Genomic DNA, 20,338 nt, shown 5'->3' with positions numbered 1-20,338 from the left:
GTAGAGAGGTCTAATTGATTTGCAAATATCAAGAGAAATTTGACTCACGGTTCCCTATGGGCAATCCAAGCCACACGAAAGGGACATTTAGTTCATTTTGTCTCTGTTTAATAATTATTCTATAACAAGACAGAATTGATTACCCTGGTCTCTCTGGGGTGATAGGAGAGGGAGCCCTATCACATCGGTATTGTCATCAGTTCTAAGTTCCAAGGTTTCTGGATGCAATCAACAGTAACACTGCTTCTTTCACAGACCACATAAGATCCTGGAAAGGGGTGCGTAGAGGAAGCAAACCAATATTTATTTAGGACCTACTACGTGTGGTGGTACTCTAAGCACTTTCCATACATTTTCTCACATAATCCTCAAACAGTCCTTACAAGGAAGATATCGTTAACCTCACTTTATTAATAAGTAAACTGAGGCCCAGGAAGTTTAAATGACTTGTCCAGAGTTACACAACAGGCCTCCCGGGCTCTATGAAGCACTTGGGCTTTGCAGAGGGAAGATCTGAGTTTAAATCTTGATTCTACCATTTACTGCGTAATGACCTGGAGTAAATCATTCCCAACTCTGACTCTCAGTCTCCACATCAGGAAAGTAGAGTCTTTCTAGATTTAGACCCTCACTGATGCTCACTCTGATTTTACAGTGGAAGCAATTCAGCAAAAGAGCAAATATCTAAGCCATCCTGCCTGGAAAAACTATGTAGATTTGCTAAAAAGATCAAGGAAACTGAATATATGATCTTCTATTTAATTAACATCTCTAGCAGCCTCTCAACTAAGCCAATATATAAGGAAAGGCTAGCATTGGGCACACACGAGACGGTTGACTAAAGGCTGCTGAGAACTTCAGGAGAATGAACACCAAGTGCGTCATGAATGAGCTAGTGCTAACGAGTGTGACACAGACTCCGGGAGACATACTGGAATCCAGAAGCATCTGTGGGGACAGGAATTGTTGGAGAAGCTTCAAAAAGAGGTTGACATACACATGTGTGGGCAGACTAGGCGCGAGGAGGGGAGGGTTCTCGGAGGCCGGGTGGAAACGTGGAGATGGACTCTTCCACTCTAAAGCCAGGCCACTCTGCGTTTCGTTTGCACAGACAAGCCCACAGGGTACGGCTCCACCAGTCGGAGGGCCCCCCAGATCGGCATCGTGGACGAGTGCTGCTTCCGGAGCTGCGACCTGAGACGGCTGGAGATGTACTGCGCGCCCCTCAAGCCTGCCAAGGCGGCCCGCTCCGTCCGCGCCCAGCGCCACACCGACGTGCCCAAGGCTCAGAAGGTAAGCGGGGGGGGGATCGGGCCATCCTCTAGGGATCTGTGTCTTATACGTGTGGGTGGGCCAACGGTAGTTATGTCCCCGCAGTCTCCCGGCTTATGGGTCAGTTCAGCCGCATTCCCACCCCAGATGCCCATCCCCTTGGTCACCGTGCGTTGCAGTCTCTCTCGCGCTGCTCTGGGCGATCTGGTAACCAGGAGGTGGCGGAGGCCAGTGACTAAACGTGGGCTTTGGGATCAGACAAAACTGAAGTCCTCACTTCGCAATCACCAGCTGATCGCCCTAGCGAAATAATGTAACCTATGCGAGCCTCGCTGTCATCCGTAAAGTTAGGACAACGGTCATAGCTACCGCATCAGGTCGCTGTAAGAATTAAGTTAACGCACGTACGGTGTTCTCCACGTGTCTGCGCAACACAGCTGTTGGACAAGTGTTAACATCTGTCATAACTGTAATTAACAACAAAGCCTGGAAACTTTCAAGTCCTAGTATTCTACAAAGGTGCCAAAAAATAAATAAATAAATCTAAAATGGGAACTATTGGAAATTCACATTCAGGGGCAATCGTGATTAAAGAAAAGACATTAAAAATACAAATTTCTGTTTGGCTCAAAGAATACCTAGAAATTTCTAATGATCCAAATTTGCAGGTGCCTTGTTTTTAAGAGCTAGACTTCAAAGAAACCTTAGAGGTACTGTCTCTGCCATCAAAAGTCCGTAAATCATCCGATGCACGTTCGTCACCTGATACGTTCTTGTTGAGTGAGTGAATGAATGAGTGTACAAATGGATGTAAGTGATTAACTAAAATTTTAGTCATGAGGTAGAAAGAATGAGACCGAAAAAGAAGGTGAAGGAGGGAAAAGAAAGCGAGGAAGACTGAGTAAAGCGTCTCCTCGGGGACTCTGTTGACAAAATGAAAAATAATACGAAACAAAAACCCACCACCTGAGGTTTTAATCTTTGGAGCCCAAATAGCATAGTGCCGAAATCCCAAGAGGAGAGGCCGAGACCTTTACAGTGACACCTTTGCTGCTTCCTGGTCCCGAGGCAGGAGGAGGCCCAGGGGGGCTGAGCAGAGATGTGTCTCCGGGGAGCCACCTTAAGGGGTAGAAAGGGACCAGGCACAACTTGGTGCCCAAAGAACACAGCAGGGAGCAAGCGCCACAGAAGTTGCTTTGAGGCAAATGAGACTGGAAAGTTGCGCTGGGGATGCTGAAGGGAGGTTAACTCTTTTTCTTCCCAGGTGACCCAGTGCCTCTCAATTTCTAGTTGGGGACAGGGTGGGGGTCAGAGATGTTGAGCCTTGTGACTGAGGTCTAGACACCCGTCCAACACCAGTGCCGCCTCCCGCGGCCCACGGAGCCCGGGCATTCTGGGCTGACTCAGAGGCTCTGCCTGCGGGACACCGAGGGGCCCGCCTGTTCTCAATGCCATTATTTTTGTGATGTTTACAGTATCAGCCCCCATCCACCAACAAGAAAAAGAAGTCTCAGAGGAGGAGGAAAGGTGGGCCAAAGAAACACCCAGGAGGGGAACAGAAGGAGGGGACGGAAGCAAGTCAGCAGATGAGAGGAACGAAGAAAGAGCAGAGGAGGGAGACTGGAGCTAGGAACTGACCACAGAAGCGGAGAGGACAATGAGGAGGAAGCAGACGCGGGACAGAGGAGTGGGAGTGCGGGACAGGAGACGAAGACCGGTAGCCTAGCCGAGCCAGAGACCGAGCCTGTGTAGGGTGTGGCTGTTAAACGTGGCGAAAATGGAAACGAAGCGTGCTGCCCCCAAGAGAGTCCAAAGAAAAGCAGTGGCGAAAATGCAAAAAGAACGAAAATTATAAAAGAGCCAAATAAGCCAGTTTCCTTCCTCCGAAAAACAGTTAAATAAAAGAATTAAGATTAAAAAGCATCAAGGCTTTTATATACATTTCAAAATGTTGTGTGAATCTATTACAGAAGAATTGCTCATGTCAATATATGTCCAGAGTTAAATGTTAGCCCCAAATTCTCCACAGGACTGAATTGTGTCACAGGAGTTCCCAAATTTACTTTCCTGCAATGGCCTTGGAGGCCGCATTTCTTAGTCAAGCCCAGGTTTGGGCCAAAGGGCATCCAGTATTTGCCTAAAGGCCTGTGAGGTAACCTATGAGAGGAGGTCATTGAACTTTTTATTTTTTTGCACTTTGGAATCAGATATAAAAGATGTATAAGTTTGCTAGGGCTGCTATAACAAATACCACAGACTAGGTGGCTTAAACAACAGGAAGTTATTTTCACATACTTCTGGAGGCTGGAAGTCCAAGATCAAGGTGTCGGCAGGGTTGGTTCCTTCTGAGAAATATTAGGGAAGGACCTGTTCCAGGCCTTTCTCTATGGCTTGTAATTGGTCTTCTCCCTGTGTCTTCACATCATCCTCCCTCTATGTACATCTTTGTGCCCAAATTTCCTCCTCTTATAAGGACACTGATCATATTGGATTAGGACCCACCATAATGACCTCATTTTAACTTAATTGCCTGGATGCTGACCCCCCCGCATCTCCAAATACAGTCTCATTTTGAGGTACTGGAAGTTGGCACTTCAACATGTGAATTTTGGGGTGGGTGGCACAATCCAGCCCATAACTGGAGACTTCTGATGTATGGCTACTGCCGTCTGATTCCACCTCCTAAAATATTCTCTCTTGTTCTGTTTCTCTCACTTTCACACACACACACACACACACACACACACACACACACACACACACCCCTAGCTTTTAGATCTGAAATCCTAAGAGTTTCTGCTCCATGGAAATACTAGGACATTTATAAGGCTGCAACAGGCCTCAGAAATCATTTGCTTCAATCTCTCCATTTTAAAGATAAGGATACTGAGATCCAGAAATGGGTAAAGATGTGCTTGGGTTCCAAGCTGCCCTCCTCCTGGCCAGCAGAGAATAGCACATAATCCACATGGACTAATAAGAATTCCAAAAGAAAAAGATGGGGCAAAAGTGACCCCATGAAGTCTCCCACTAATTTAATATTTTTTCACCAGAAGAACAGAATGAATGAGAGCAGGCATGCTGGATTTTCCTGAGGATAAAGAAAAGCTCAGTAGAATCACAGAATGTAGGTCTTAGAGATCTTCTCCTTTACCTTCCTTGATTTAAACAGTAGGGCTAGGTCTTCATAGATAATAAAGCATAAAGTCTCAAGATCATCCAAATTATCAATTATAAGAGCTGAGAGAGGATAAGTGCTCAGCCGAGCCAATGATGACCGACCGTTGGGGTAAGAAGATGACTAAACCAAGAAGCAAGGCATTGTATCTAAGTAGCCTACGTTGACAATGTCATGGTAAAAAGAAACCTCCTTTTGGCCTAGTCCTTCATGCCCCTGCCATGCGTTCTACTTCAGGGTCATCCTCCATGGTTCACTGTAAACCCAGGCTATATAACGTATGGATATGACCAAGGCTCAGTCTAGGAGAAAAGGTCCAATCAGAAGCATATCGAAGCCACAGATGAGAGCCAAGCCACTGCTGTTGTGGTTGCAAAGTGGATCCTGGGTTATCAGAGCAGACAAAAGCCAGCCTGGTGCCTGAACACATCTGGCCAGCCACCTTATTCAGGAGATGCTGAGTTCTCCTACTAAGACATCATGAGCTAGAACCAGCTTCAGGCACAGGCCAGTACCTACTGTGACTACCACCTGAGAGTAGCCGGCAAACACACATGGCTCTTCAAGGGACCACAGTTGAGCAGAAGAATGAACAGGTCATGTCCTATGAAAAGGCTCCTTAGAGAATTATCTCTTCCTTCTTTCATTAATGATTGAATAAATGTCAATTATGAATCAAGTCTTTGGATAAACTATAATTATACCAAATGATGAACTTCACTCAAGAAGAAGTAAGACAAAGACATTAAACGAAAAAACGTAGAAAGGCAATAGAACTTTCTAGTTAAAGAATGTTTAACTCCCAGATTGTTGATTAAAACTCACTTCTTTTTGGAATGGGTTTTTATCAACTCTAAAGCAAGTCTCTTGAATGGCTACATGTGACTTCTGAATAATATGAACTAAGTAAACAGGAAGAATCTATTAGTCTCTTTCCATCTCCCCCTTTCTAGTATCAATACTAAGCACCTAGTGATATATGGTATATAATGATGGATGGATGGATGGATGGATGGATGGATGGATGGATGGATGGATGGATGGACTGATGGACAGATGGGCAAATGGATGATCTAGGCAGGTGAATAATGGTAGAAAGACAGATATAAAAATACATAGCACTGCTGAGATGACATGATTCCTCTCATCCTTGCATAGGATAGTGAGGCAAGTACAGAGTGAAAAAAGAGATGGCAAAGGAGTTGTGCTTAAGTAAGTGTTACATGTTTAGAATTTCCTTCTCTGGCCTCAGCTGAAATCATTCAAGGACCTACTGCTAAAGGTGGCATCTGCCACCTTTAAAATCAGATGTACTTTATAGCAAATGTTATACACCTATTAGTCCCCTCAATACTTTCTTGAAGTAGGCAGAGTATTAGTCATCAGTTAAAATTCTACTGTTTTAACTGTTTCTCTTAGGGCAAATTGATGATTATATGTAAAACATAGGAATATGTAAAGAATCAGGATGCTGAAATAAAATTGTTGAAGAATATTTTTTTATTGAGTACCTACAATATGCAAACCTCTGTATTAGGCAATGAAGGAGAATTATAAAGATTAGAGAGGCAGTAAAACATAGTGGGTTAAGGGTACAGAATCTGTAATCAGACTGCCTAGGTTCAAATCCTGACTCGCTTACCAGTGGTATGACCTTGGGCAAATGATGTAACTTACCTGTGCCTCAGTTTCCTCATCTCTCAATGGGAATCTACTCAATTGAATCTATCTAATTGATTCTCATACAGTTGTGAGGATTTGAGATTTTGTGTGCGTGTGTGTGTGGGCAAATATATATTATAGTGAATGCATTGGTGCCTAGTACATAGTAAGCGCTATTAACGTTTTTGTTAATATTATTTTACTTAATTCTAAAAATTTGAGTCATCTGAAAAAGAAATAGGTCTTTTCAAGTGGAAGTAGGTCTCATATCACCCAAAACTTCAAGCCCAAGCTGCCAACACTTTTCAGTGACAAGGTAGTGGGTTTCAAGCACATGATGGAAAAAGAAAACTCAGTAACCTAAGACCCCTTCCAAATAGAGAACCCAGTTCTACAAATAATTACAACTTAAAAAGGAAGCTCGACCATCCCATGTGAGGATCCCTTAACTTTTATTTTTAGGTCACAGAATGAACTTTCAGAAAACCACCATTTTTCTCAACCGGTTAAAGTCAAATGTAATATGTGTTTTCATTTCATGGTGCCTGAGGAAAATTTAATTGTAGCATGAACTCCAGCTCTTACTAGTTTTAAGTCAGATTGCCAAAATAAATAGAAATGTGGGCTATTTCCGGGCTCACACCGCTTCCGGGACATTTCGGTTTCTAGGGCTGCCGATCCGGTGCCTTTCACGAGCATTTGATCTCCTTTCAAACATCTCTTGAAAACAAACAAAACCTCATACAGCTTCTAATGCGAGTGCTGTTCGGGTGTAAGGGTGGAGGCGGCGGAGAACTGCGCTCCAGAGAGCCTTTCCCCGCCTCCCACCAACCACCGCGGGAGAGGATGTTTTCCTAAGCAAAACATCTCGCACTTTCTCAAAGTCATTAGCATACGGGGGGGTAGATGGGGTTTATTTCCTTTACTTGCCTCTAAGAAAGGAATAGGGCTTTTTGCAGTATTTACTAGATAACAGGGAGCTGACTTTTTAAAAATTTCTATTGAATTTATTGGGGTGACATTGGTTAATAAGACTATATAGGTTTTAGGGGTACAACTCTATAGTACATCATCTGTATATTGTATGTTCACCACCCAAGTCAAGTCTCCTTCCATCACCATTTCTCCCCCCTTTACCGTCTCCTACCCCCCCTTCCCCTCCAGTAATCACCACAGTTGCCTGTGTCTATGTGAGCTGACTTTGAATCCAAGACATAGCTGATAGTCTGAAGTCCGAGCGCAAGGCCTTGGCGGGACGCGTCTTTAGATGAAGCAGAATGCCCTTTATGAGGTTGGGAATGCCCATTGTAGAGGTCCTCAGCTTGTATGCCCGCTGGCTACTGATTCCTTTGAAAATCAGTGAATATATTTATTGCCCTAAGCAAGGTAAGGCTATTTTTTAAAGAAGGAGCAGGTGAGGTTAGCAAAGGTGCTTCAGTGGCCACTGACCTTCCAGACCTACAAGGTCAAAGTCAGCTTCTCCATTCTCAAGGGCCCAGCTGAAATCTGAGCACCTTTTCCTACCGCCCACGTATTTGGGGTTCATGTTTAGGGAGGCCTTAATGCTTTTAATGCTACCTCATTTTTATCCAGCAGCCAAAAGAGATGACTGAGAAATAAAGACTTAGGTTTAAACTCAACAAGAGAGAAATAGACATTGAGAACAGCACAGAAATAATGAGAGACATGGGACGATAGGTCTGTGAGTGTATGCCTGGTACTTCCAGAGAGCAGCTAGGAGAGTTCTCACCATACTTAGAACTCAACGACAGCTCTGATGGGCTGTTGCTGGATAAGTAACAAGAGCTAGAAAACATCTTGGAAAATAGTTAATCTTATTAACTAACGTAGTTATAGTTTAAAGACCCATTGGTCAGGAAACTAACTCTTGAGAAAGTAGAGATTTGATAAAAATAAGAATGCTAAAGGTGCATTCAACTAATTTTAACTTCAAATGCCCCTGGTGGTAATATATAATCTGTAATTAACTACAGCAAATAATTGGGGGGGGGGTGGTGGTGAGGGTGTATTTTCTCTTCTTTACTTTCTCTCTCTTTGTGTATGTATGTGTGTGTGTAATTTTGTTTGTTGCACCCACTGGGGATTTGGGGTTAAGCACATACCAAAATTATAAGTAAAAACAGCTTCCTGGCTTTTCTTTCAGTGAAGGTAAATTACTCTATAAAATTTTATCATCATTCAGGGAATGCATCATTCCTTTGTTTTCTCAAAGGTCTAGTCCTAAATTAATTGTTATTCATGAAATAAAGGGAATATTATTGAAGGGGCAGAAAGAAGTTGGTTTCCTTTTTATTGCATCTTCTAAGGATCCAGGGACTTAACCACATCCAATTCGACCTGTAGTGATCCTATAGATCAGAATCCAATAACTTTCACATAGAACCAATTTGCAACTTAGAAACTTTCAGGTCTAATTCTTGACCCAGCATAATTGATGGTCAGTGGATCCAGCCAGTTTTCCTTCCAGCTTCTACTAGAGAATGAGGTCACTGGCAAAAACTATCAAATGCCGTTTCTACCACTTTCCCCTCTGTCACCATTAACCTCTAGCTTCCTCTCTTTACTCTGGCATCCACTGGATTGGATAAAGGAACATACATTTATTTGAGTAGCACAGGCCATTGTCACTCTGGAGAAAAGGTGGCAATGGTTTATACTGTCCTCCTTGGCTCCTCTGACTGGCAGAGTCAGAATTTTCATTGGAAAGTGGGATGTCAGGAGCAAAATCTATGAAAGGCTGAGCATGATGGCAACTCTTCTCTTGGGCAAAACAGCCCCAATGAAAGACTAAGAGATTTGACATCAAACCCAACTGGCCAAGTGGCCCGGGCTTCCAGGCTGGGATTCATATGCCAAAAATTTTTATAAAATTCTGTATTAAATATATAAATGTTTTATGGGCTTTTCTGCCTGGCCAACCCCAAGAGGTCAAGTAATCAAAGACCAACCATCCCTGCCATCTATGAAAATACAACATGCAATTTTCACAGCTGTGGATAACAACTACAGTAGAACAAAAATCCAAAATGATTAGGAGCGAGCCCATGCCTAGGTGAGAGTTGGGTAGGGATTCCTGATCAGCTGACAGCTGTAGACTTGGGAACACGCAATATTTGTGTGATGGTATGAGTATGGTGTGCTGGAATAGTTCACGAAGCATTGTAGGACTAGAAGATATGAAAGGTACAAATGGATCAATAAGTACACAACATTATTATTATCTTCAGTATTGATTGACTGAGGCTACTATTGGATGCTCTGGTTTGTCTCTTGGGTAGACAACGATGTTGGTTTCTTCTTCGAAAGGTCTCTAGGATGAAGGTAGTGAGTGCTTTTGAAGTGCTTTTGGCTCAGTGCAACAATTCTGATTTTTTAAAAACTGTATACACGCATGGATTGTTCTTGCACCATTTTCTGTCTTGGAAAAGCACTGGCTGGCACCAGGCATGTTTACTTTTCTATGCTGAGGGCTCCCATCAACCTCAAACAGATGCAAATCACTTCAACTTGTCAGAGTGTTATTTTGTTCATCCTCAAAGTTCAGGGGAGCCTTCCAAACTTCCAAAATTTCTCTCAGTTCAGGGAGGAGGAAAAGTTAGAACACAGTATTCTTTTTTGGTTTTTTATTGGATTTATTGGGGTGACACTGGTTAATACAATCACATAGGTTTCAGGCATACAATGTATGATACATCATCTGTACATTGTATTGTGTGTCCACCACCCCAAGTCAAGTCTCCTTCCATCACTATTTATCTTTCCTATTCCTTCCTCTACCTCCCTCCACTCCTCTTCCCCTCTGGTAATCACCATGCTGTTGGCTGTGTCTCTGAGTTTTGCTTGTTTGTTTCTGGCTTAATCCCTTCACCTTTTTCACCCAGCCCACAGCCACGCTCCCCTCTGACAGTGTCAGTCTGTAGAACACAGTATTTGAATGTCCTGCCCAGATCTGTCACACACACCAAGAATGAACAGAAGAGGGCGACGCCCTTTCCTGCTAATCCTGTGAACTCATCACTATTGTATTGAAATGACCCCAAAAGGTAAAAGCTCTGGCTTCACATCTCCCCAGCACGCTGTAACGTAACTCACTAAACACACTAGTTTATATATTCCAGCAGAGGTTGTACATCAGATGAAATAATCGCATTTTGGAGGCTTCATAGAAAAAAGTAATCAAATTCTGTTTATAGGTAAAAATGTGCTCAATCTTTAGCACATATCAGTGAGGTTGCTAGAATCTGGTGTTTCACTTTTTTTAAATACTTTCAGCAATTCCAAAGTCAACTCCCTCTGGGAAAGACAGTGTGCTTCAACTTTTTTCTTTAATTTAAAACTGTAACATAAACACAAACAGCTAACTAAACAAGCTGCCCCTAAAATCAACAGTCCAAGCAGCCCTGAACCCTGAGGTATTGTACAGCATCCTTCAGGACCGTTAAAGGCAACAGAAATACTTCTTGCCAGTGAGGGAAAATGCCCCTCGGAATTTCTTTTTTCTTTTCTTTTCTCTTTTCTTTTTCTTTTTTCTTTTCTTTTCTTTTCTTTTCTTTTCTTTTCTTTTCTTTTCTTTTCTTTTCTTTTCTTTTCTTTTCTTTTCTTTTCTTTTTACTTCTCTTCCCTTCTCTTCCCTTCTCTTCCCTTCTCTTCCCTTCTCTTCCCTTCTCTTCCCTTCTCTTCCCTTCTCTTCCCTTCTCTTCCCTTCTCTTCCCTTCTCTTCCCTTCTCTTCCCTTCTCTTCCCTTCTCTTCCCTTCTCTTCCCTTCTCTTCCCTTCTCTTCCCTTCTCTTCCCTTCTCTTCCCTTCTCTTCCCTTCTCTTCCCTTCTCTTCCCTTCTCTTCTCTTCTCTTCTCTTCTCTTCTCTCTCTTTTTCTTTTCTTTTCTTTTCCTCCAGGCTCTTAAACCATTCTGTTAGTGATTTCTTACATCATAGGCAGACGTATTTGAAATCGAGTTAGGTGGTATCCTTTCAAGAGTAAGAAAGTTGCTAGGTCGGGATAATTGTGGAAAAATGATGGGACAAATACAAGTCCTCTAATTCCTGCCCTGGGAGCCAATCCGCTATGGCCAGAGGAGAGGGTCACACTAGAAAAAATGGCCATTTCCACCATGACCCCATAAAAGATAGGATGTGGTGATTTCCAGGAAAAAAACAAGAGGCTGGGCTGATGAACACTGTGTCCGGTTTACATACCTCTCATTTTCTGTTACAGAGGCAGCCACTCCGTCAGGAGCGCGAGTCTCTCAAAATGTGCACCTTGACCTCTGGTTTTAAAAGTCACATTCCGAAGCGATGAGCAATCACAGGGCACCCCCTGTGCGTGGCTCCCAGAGACGAAGGCTGGCCTAACCCTCCTGAATTTGAACTTGTGATTCCCTAAAGTAAAGAGATTTCAAAGTCGATCCTGACACATCTAAATTGTCCTCCACAGTTTCACATGTCTCCGGGCCAAGCCGGCAAACTAGCCAGAGCACATCCCTTTACCAGGTGAAGAGCTGATGCCTGGGCCATCTTTTCAAGCCTCCACTGCTCATTTTTTCCCTCTATTTTTCCCTTCCTAGGAGAAGGTCAATGCTGAGCTGGGACCTTATGCTGTATAACAGATGATTATTCCATGCTGGACAGTATTTTCCCAGTATTTTCATAGGTTGCCAGGCCTCTTTTAGACTTTATGTCATGCAATACTCAGCTTGTTTGGAGTGGCGGAGGTGGAAACATAGTCTATTGAAAATATCACTGCTTCCTCCCTGAAAATGAAAGGAGCCTATTACCATCCTTCCTTTAGATTCCTTCTCTCAGGCAAAAATCTCATAAAGATAGGCAGGGAGGAAAGAAGGGTGTATAATACCCATGGGGTTAGCTTTTGCTCACTGAATACTGTGCTACTAGCCTCTGCCAGTGGTTACGTACAAATGGGGCTCACACTCCTAGTTGGAAGGCCACCCACCCCCTAAGCCAGTATCTACCACCATCTGGGATCATGGGCAACTCATGACATGATGAACTACAGTTATTTGGGAGAGATTTGGGCCTTGAGGCACCAGGCGTTGTTTGACCTCTTGGGGAGGCGGTATGGCAGAGCAGCCAGCTGGTGAGCTCCAGGGTCAGAAGGAACTCATGCAAATCCCAGCTATAGTCACATCTGCACTGCAAAGAAATCAGGCAAATTGTTTAGCTTTCAGCAGCTTTCTATTCCTTAGAGGTAAAATGGGCCCGGCACTAGTACCTGCCTCCAAAAAAAATGGCAGAAATAAATAAGAAAATACCTTCAATTAACATACATAATGCAGTGTCCAGCACGTTATATGTGTTCAAGTGATGAAATTGTTATTCTTTTGTTAAAATACTGCATTGTTTTATTTTTAGTCCTAGGTCTATCAATTTGTTCCTATGTGACCTCAAGCAATTTACTAAATCTTAGGGAGCCTCAAATTATATATAAAAGTGATGATGCAAATGATTTCCTCCCAGGAGGTTATTCTGAGGAGTCTATGAGATTACTGGGTAAACTGTAAAGTGTCTGCAATGTTATTATCAATATTATTATCATTGCCATTGTTACCAGCTCTCAGTGACCTTCTTAATCAAAAAGTTCGAGCACAGCTTTCCTTTGAAATGCCAGGAGCTAGGATTAGAGCCCAGAGGTAATGGGAGAATGTGAAGGACCCCTTCAAGGTGTTTTCCAGCTTCATAAAGATCCGTGGAGAGTACACAATGTGTAATCATGTATATTGCAAATTAAGCCCTTCTCAAACTGATTCCGCGATGAGTAGGTCAACCCTTTCTTCAGAGAAATAAATTTCCTCAACCAACCCTGGTGAGCTAGAGAACCAACTTTTTTTTTTTCTTTTTAAATAATCTTACCTTCCCTGGTGTCAATAGGAAACAGTATTTACTCACTACTGTTTTCCTTTCAAAAATCTGTCTAGCTGCATACTAGAAACTGCTCGGGCTGGCTTGTTTGTCTTGGACAAGCTGTTAAAGTGAAAAGTTTTTGCTTGGCCGAATGTGGGACAGTTTCATAACCCTTCAAGAAGTGCACAGAAAGCGGGTGCCAGTTCCGATGGCTGCCTCGGCCATGCCTCCACTTGCTGCCCACTGTCAAGGGTGGTCAGCGTAATTAAATTAAGACAATGAACAAAGCAACAGATGCAACTGAGACCAAATCCCCGAGTGCTTTTGTTTGGTCCCTGTCATTGTCTGCAACAAAGAAGTCACATGTGAGAGCCTGGGAAAAGAGCCAAATGCAAACCAGGCAACATCCCAGCTGGTTGTGAACGGCCCCCACCGAACATGTGTGTGCATGGGAACCATGCTCCTCAGGGCAGGGGTGCCTTCCTCAAGTGAGCTGCTCCCATGGCTCTGCTGTGCTGACAGACCCAGAAGGACTAGGCCGGACCCTTAGTCCAGACTTTCCACCTCACACCTCAGCTTTGAGACAAAAGAAGAAGAATGTCCCTGTGGGAAAAGGGATGCCATCTGTATGGCTGGCCAGTCTACCCTCAGCTGTCTGTGCTCCAGCCCTCATGAATTTGAAGAGTGAAGCTCAGGGGATACCTGAATTTCTTTTTCTGCAAATCTGGGATTTAATTTGACTTGAGAGGAAGACTAAAGATTAAACACCTCATGTGTCTTTCTTTTAATTTGTTAGTTCATTCTTGACTAGTTTCCTAGTTTAGGTATTTCCCCCAGTCTTAAAAATATTTTTTTCTAAATTGGTAGAAAAAAGGTAAAACTCAAATTAGCATATTTTCAGACCTGTTAGTTAATTTAGTCAGTATTTTGATAGAGTAGTATCCTTAGTAATAGCTATTTGGAGTTGTGATAGCCACACAGCTTATCAGTAGGGTCTGCTGAGAATTGATGAGAAATGCATCAAGGAGTTTGGGGTGACAGTGATCCTACTGTGTGGCCCCATATGTCTTTCTCCCATTTTTCTGAAGAACTCCTTTATGAAAGCAAAATAAGATGTAAGATTAGGACTGCACATTTACTGGTAATTTAACAGTAGATGTTTTATTCAGCAAGAAATACATATTAAGTGGACTTAATAAAAGGCGTATGATGTTTGGAGAAAGGTGCCAGGATTTTAAACAGATGGCATTTCACACTATCCTCTACAAATGCCCAGTTTCTTCCCACAAGCTTTTTGTTCAGTGGCCATTGAGCTATTTTCATGAACACTTATACACAGTGATACCATCTTCCTTCTATTCAGTCCCTACTGGATAGTGACCATCGACTTACAAAGTGCTAACTGGCTTTTATGAAGGACTTGGTGATATAATGTTCCAGGTAGAGCTGAAAAGCATGTGTAAGGAAAATCACCAAATCCCTATGAGCCTTAGCTCAGGGATTAGGAGTTGATTCTGCCCCAGCTTCTCGTCCTCTCCAGGTATCAGGTCTGAGCAGCCGTAAAGGCCCCTTATGATGATCTCGAAGCACCTAACAGTGATTGGGTGAGTGGTCATTACCTTAGCCAGAGGGAAGAGTTTGGAGATTCCAGCCACCATGGAAAGAACTCTTGATTTTGGTCTTGATGGAAACATGCTCTCAAAAAAAAAAAAAAAGGCCTCTGTAGATCTTTAAACCCTATTCTGTCCCAATGTCCCAGTAATTATCCATTACATTCTCCTATACCTGCGTCCTGGCTAGAGGTGAAACCAAGAGAAAAAGCACCTCGTATTTATGGTGCAAATGCCCCTTCCTCCTGGATTTCATGTCACATCTTCTTAGTCTGGATAAACTTTGCTATTGAAATGTCTTCGAGGATAAAATAATAACTATGGGGAAAGTATAACAACTTGATTCTGCACATTACCAGAGTCCATTAAACTCATTTATTCATTCACTTAATTCATTCTACAGCTATGTAGTGAACACGTGCAAAATCCTGGGTGCTGTGCTAAAAATGGGGCTGTGATGCTGAGCAGGAAGCCCCTGCTACTCTGGGGCTTCTGCTCTAAGCAAAACTCGGTATCCCTCGGATGAAAGCGTTGCTTGTTGATGAGCGAATGGTAACATCAAAGCAGGGAACCCTGGAGTTTTAGTCCAGGAATGGTTCCTCTCCAATAAAGGGGAAATAATGATAAGAAGATGACTAAGATAATAATAATAATAATTAATAATAATAATTCTTATATAGTGTTTACCATGTGCCAGACCTATTTATTGTAAGTGCTTTTACGTATTAATTCTCTAATCTTTAATTCTACGAGGTAAAAACTATTATTATCCTACTTAACGGGCAAAATTGAGACACAAGAGATTGTCACTTGAAGTAGTGCACAGAGCTAGAAAATGGAAGAGCTGGGATTTGAGCCAAGCTCAGTATGTCTGTGATTTTACAGACTCTAAATCAGTTACGAATTTTCCTGCTCTTCTAAAGCTCTGTCTTTCTTCAAAGAGAAAAAAAAAAAAAATGAAAAAGAAATATCCTCTTTTTACAGAAATTAAAAGAGAGCAAAATGCAATAAAACAATGGAGAATCACGCCAAAATATGATTTTTTCCCTCACTGAGAAAAGATGCCACAGGCCAGGAGACTGAATTTTTAGGACCTCCTTTCTATCAATGAATCTGTGATAGCAGCAGATGAATACAAACAGAGTATTTTGTGTGGTTAGAAAGCATCTGTGGACCCCATGCCACCAGCGCACAGAGAAGTAGCTTGAGTGAGGTTTAGCTAAACTAAAAACTGAGAGCCTATTTCCTTAAATACGTCTTTCTCAGAAAACCCTGGCCCAGGCTCTCTGTTAGGTCGACTCGTGAGGCATGAGCTGTGAAAGGCAGAGACCCGATGGGAGAAGCGGACGAGAGGGTGCGTGAGACTTCACCGAGTTAATGTCACTGTTTGTCCCTTGTTTTCAGGAAGTACATTTGAAGAACACAAGTAGAGGGAACGCGGGAAATAAGAACTACAGAATGTAGGAGGACCTTCCTGAGGCTGAAGAAAGGCGTGCCACCGGCAGGATCTTTGCTCTGCATGAGTCACCAGTTAAACACCAGAAGACCTACCAAAAAATAAGTTTGATAACATTTCAAAAGATGGGCATTTCCCCAATGAAATACACAAGTAACCATTTCAAACATTGTCTTTAGGAGTGATTGTTAAAAGCTTTGCACCTTGCAAAAACGGTCCTGGCGTTGGTAGATTGCTGTTGAAACTTTATCAATAACATTCTATAGAGAAAAATATATCTATCTATCTATCTATCTATCTATCTATCTATCTATCTATCTATCATCTATCATCTATCATCTATCATCTATATATCTTAGTCCCTGCCTCTCAAGAGCCACAAATGCATGGGTGTTGTCTAGATCCAGTTGCACTAAATTTGCCTCTGAATCTTGGCTGCTGGAGCCATTCATTCAGCAGTCTTGTCTAAGTGGTTTATTAATTTTTTTTCATTTGCACTTCTTTCTACACAGCACAGGCTAGTTGTTTTACAGCGTCTGATGACCTTGTCTGTCTGTCCCTGCCTGCCCCCCTTCGTCGCCGTTGTGTTTGCTGAAGTCGGCCTCCTCCGTAGCGGCAGTGCGCAGTCCAGGAGCACGCCAATATTACCCACGAGACCCTGCCTGTGGCATTTGTACCAAATATAAGTTGGGTGCATTTATTTTCGACACAAAGCTTTATTTTTCCACATCTTGCTCAAAAGAAAATGCAAATAGTTGCAACTTTGAGGCCAAACGTTCTTAGGTGTTATGTGTTAAGCACAGAAAGTCTCAAACTCTCAACAGTTCCTTCCAGTGGCGAGTTAGTGTGCGACCTAATTAGTAACTTCTCTTTGATTTTTTCCATATAGAGCACTATGTAAATTTCGCATATTGACAATACAGGATATATCAGACAGTATGTAAAACTCTCTTTTTTTAGTACAATGGTGCTATTTTGTAGTTTGTTATATGAAAGAGTCTGGCCAAAACGGTAAGAGGCGAAAGCAAAACCAAACAGGATGCCTGGAGCCAAAGGTGACACAGAGGGGAAGGGCACTAAGAATCCGTCCACCTGGGAGGAAGGCAGAGTACCCCCATCACGCCTTCCAAGGGACACCGAAGACGCCAAGTCCACCGATGCAGATTCGTTTGGCGAGTCCAGAGAGGAGTGGAAAAAGCAGAAGGCTAGGAATTTTGCAGTCCTGGTTTCTTTTTCTCACAAAAGAAACAAACATCTGAGGACTCGGCCATGGACTCACCACTTTGTGACCTTGGGCAAGTCACTTCACCTCTCTGTGCCTCAGTTTCCTCATCTGCAAAATGGGGCGATATGCCATCTTCCTACCTCACAGGGGTGGTGTGAGGATTAAAAAGATAAAGCTCCAGATTATTATCCTGGGTTGCTATGAGGGTGCAAGGTCAGAGCCCCTGAGTTGCTGGGATGCAAGGAATTCTATAAACAGCCCATTCAGAGCATAGCTAGAAAATTAATTAGCCAAATGCCCCTGACATGCCAATTTTTGTCAATGAAGCTATCCAATTAAGTATCCAACTTGCAAGTTGCTAGTTGCAGCTTGATCTCATTTAAAACAGTTTTCAAAATAAGTTAGAAACATTTGATTAACAACTTGATTTTGAATTCTGCATTTGGGTTCATAAACACAAAATGGAAAGAGAGAAATGAAAAGAAAAAAAGAGAAAAAGGAAAAGATTTCTACCAGCAAAAGGGTGATTATTCGATTTGTTAGCACTCGCTGACTGTTTCAGGCAGTTACTAGAAATCTAGTAATAGTTCTTTTAATATTATAAATGATACTCTATTCATTTTGAAAAACACAGTTATTCCTTCTTTAGGCAATCTAAAATAATGGCCCAAGATTTCAACTATTGAAATAATATCTAATAAAATGTCACACTTTCTTTAATAAATTTTGCTTTTATCTTTGGCATATATATAAAAAATTTGGTTTTTGTTAAAATACTTTTGATTAGAGTTACTAGTTTCGAGGCAAAAATTTCCTTCACAACTAGGAGTTTTCCCTCATGTCTACTTAGGAGAGTAACCCCTAGCCCTCCATGGATGTGTCTTATCCATTCAACTAAAAATTTGGTATCAAGAAAATCTAATGGTGAGGACAGGCCATGGTGACCTAAAAAATGTTTCCTGTCTATGTACCAAGATTTTCTTATTAGAACAATGAATCATCCACCATTCAGATCTTTTATCTGCCTTAGAGCTTTTTGGTGAAAAGCAACCAGGTTTGATTATTTCACGCATATTTTTATCTTTTTACTCTTGGAAAGTACATCTATATGGGGGGAAAATTACCATGTTTACTTTTCATCTCACTTATTCACCTCAAGGTTCAGAGGCCAGAAATAAAAACATAATAATAAAGATTTCCTAGATCTCAGAACATATGCAAGAAGAAGGCCTCTTCGGATGTCAAAGGAACTATGAGTCATTTTTCCCTTCATCTGTTTTCCAGGCATGTGGGTTCTGTGAAGTGAGGTGCTGGAACCCTCTTCCCCAAATGGCACTTCTATTTTTTATTTCTTGTTCCTAGAGTGCACCTTTTTAAACCACTAACTCCTAGCAACACTTTACATGCAATCTTCTGCCAACCTATGGGTTTCCAGACCTAGCTGAATAGGGCAATTATAAGAATGTCTATGACTTGATTCGCTTAGTAATTCTGTTCATAGCCCAGATGCCCCAGTGAGGAAAGCTTAAATAGGCAAAGATATCATCTTTCTTAACTTTTTCAACACATAATCCTCTCCAACTGTATCATAAATTAACTCATTAAGAATTAACTAATTATTACACTAACCCACTATCTTATTTTCAAATGAATAAAAACTAGAAGACGATTTGATGTCAACTTTAAAAGTCAGTTGGTCACCATGTCCTACAGAAGAATGAACCAGAATTGACAGAGAGGGAGCACCTAAAATTTCACAACTCAAAACTTTATAAGTTTTGCTTTAGAACTTTAAAATGAGGCAATTTCAGGATGCTTATGAAAGAGCCATAAATATTGGTGGGAATTAACTTTCAACGTATAGGCTTATTTCCAATTTAAATGACAGAATACCTAGGTCAAATTTCTGCTCCCACTTCCCCAAATAGTATAACAGCATTATTTGAACTTTTTAAGATGAGGAGTCTCCACTGAGAAAGCTAATGTATCTTTCCATCAGAATCCACTCTTCTAGGGCTAAAGAAAAACTCCCCAACACATCACACACACACACCCTTAGAGTCCAGTGGAATACTAAAAAAAAAAAAAAAAAAATCACTTCCTTGAAAAATCCGTTAAAAAAAGAAAGCCTGGCCTCCCTGAGAATCCTTCCCCTCTGGGAATGTCAATGTTTGTGTAGATGGAACCATCTCATGCACTGTGGCTCCAGGGGTTCGGTTACTCGTCCATGCAACTTGGGAGTAGGATTAAATTGGAAGACGTAGCACAATTTTGCTTTCCCATTTATTGTTTGGCCAGCTATGCCAATGTGGTGCTATTGTTTCTTTAAGAAAGTACTTGACTTAAAAAAAGGAAAAAAAAGAAAAAAAAGAAAGCATAGACATATTTTTTTAAAGTGTAAAAACGACAATTCTATAGCTCGACGGCTTAATAAAGCAGCACTAGGTCTAGTCACCACCACCTCTCCACTTCTTATCACTCACAGGTAGCAGACTATTCACCAAATTGTGAGTTTGGTGGTGTGGGGCAGAAGATGGAAATTTTTTAGAATCACAAGGCTCCATTATTTTGTTGGCTCTCAAATTTGGCAAAATTAGCACTATGTTACCCAATCTGAACACCTTGATCAAAAGCATGGGATATAAGTGGGGCAAAAAACCCCACAAAAACCTTATAGGCAAATGGCAGAACTAAAAAGATGATTAAGGCACTTATTGATTTTTTTGTGTGTATGCTCTCTGCTCAAAAACAGATATTCAGCAAGTAGAGAAGATACAAAGAGAAAAAAATGCATAGATTCACCTGCTAAAAATAGCATCTGCCAGGTCTCCCTTGAGTAAATTTTGGCATTGACTGGTTTATAAAAGATGTATTTTCCCTTCATCTAAACATTTCAAGAGCAATCACTGATATTATGGGGAAGTGTTGGAAAGTATTTCCTTATGAGATGGGGGTTATCTACTGATAAGGAAAGAGAAGAATTGATGAGGAAGCGTTGAAAGAGATGGCTAACAATCTGTGAAGACTTTTTTGTTTTTGTTTTTTACTTTATACAGTCT

At 41.8% G+C, this 20,338-nt stretch overlaps 1 protein-coding gene across 4 annotated transcripts in view; it reads left to right on the top strand.

Moving 5' to 3' along the window:
• IGF1 (insulin like growth factor 1) overlaps nucleotides 1-19,354 on the top strand; it is a 68,894-nt gene extending 49,540 nt beyond the window's left edge. The window contains exons 3-5 of one of the 4 annotated variants that reach the window (XM_081130810.1): nucleotides 1,112-1,293; nucleotides 2,748-2,799; nucleotides 16,003-16,112. In XM_081130810.1, coding sequence (XP_080986936.1) covers nucleotides 1,112-1,293; nucleotides 2,748-2,799; nucleotides 16,003-16,028 — 260 coding nt within the window. In that variant the 3' untranslated portion in view covers nucleotides 16,029-16,112. Of the gene's footprint in view, nucleotides 1-1,111; nucleotides 1,294-2,747; nucleotides 3,005-16,002 lie in introns of those variants that run through there. The other 3 variants (XM_081130811.1, XM_081130812.1, XM_081130809.1) reach the window with 3 other exon arrangements.
• The last annotated feature ends 984 nt before the right edge of the window (nucleotides 19,355-20,338 follow it).

Source organism: Miniopterus schreibersii (assembly GCF_964146895.1).
Source record: "Miniopterus schreibersii genome assembly, chromosome: 2".
Taxonomy (NCBI): domain Eukaryota; kingdom Metazoa; phylum Chordata; class Mammalia; order Chiroptera; family Miniopteridae; genus Miniopterus; species Miniopterus schreibersii.
This window is presented reverse-complemented; position numbering and strand designations above follow the sequence as displayed.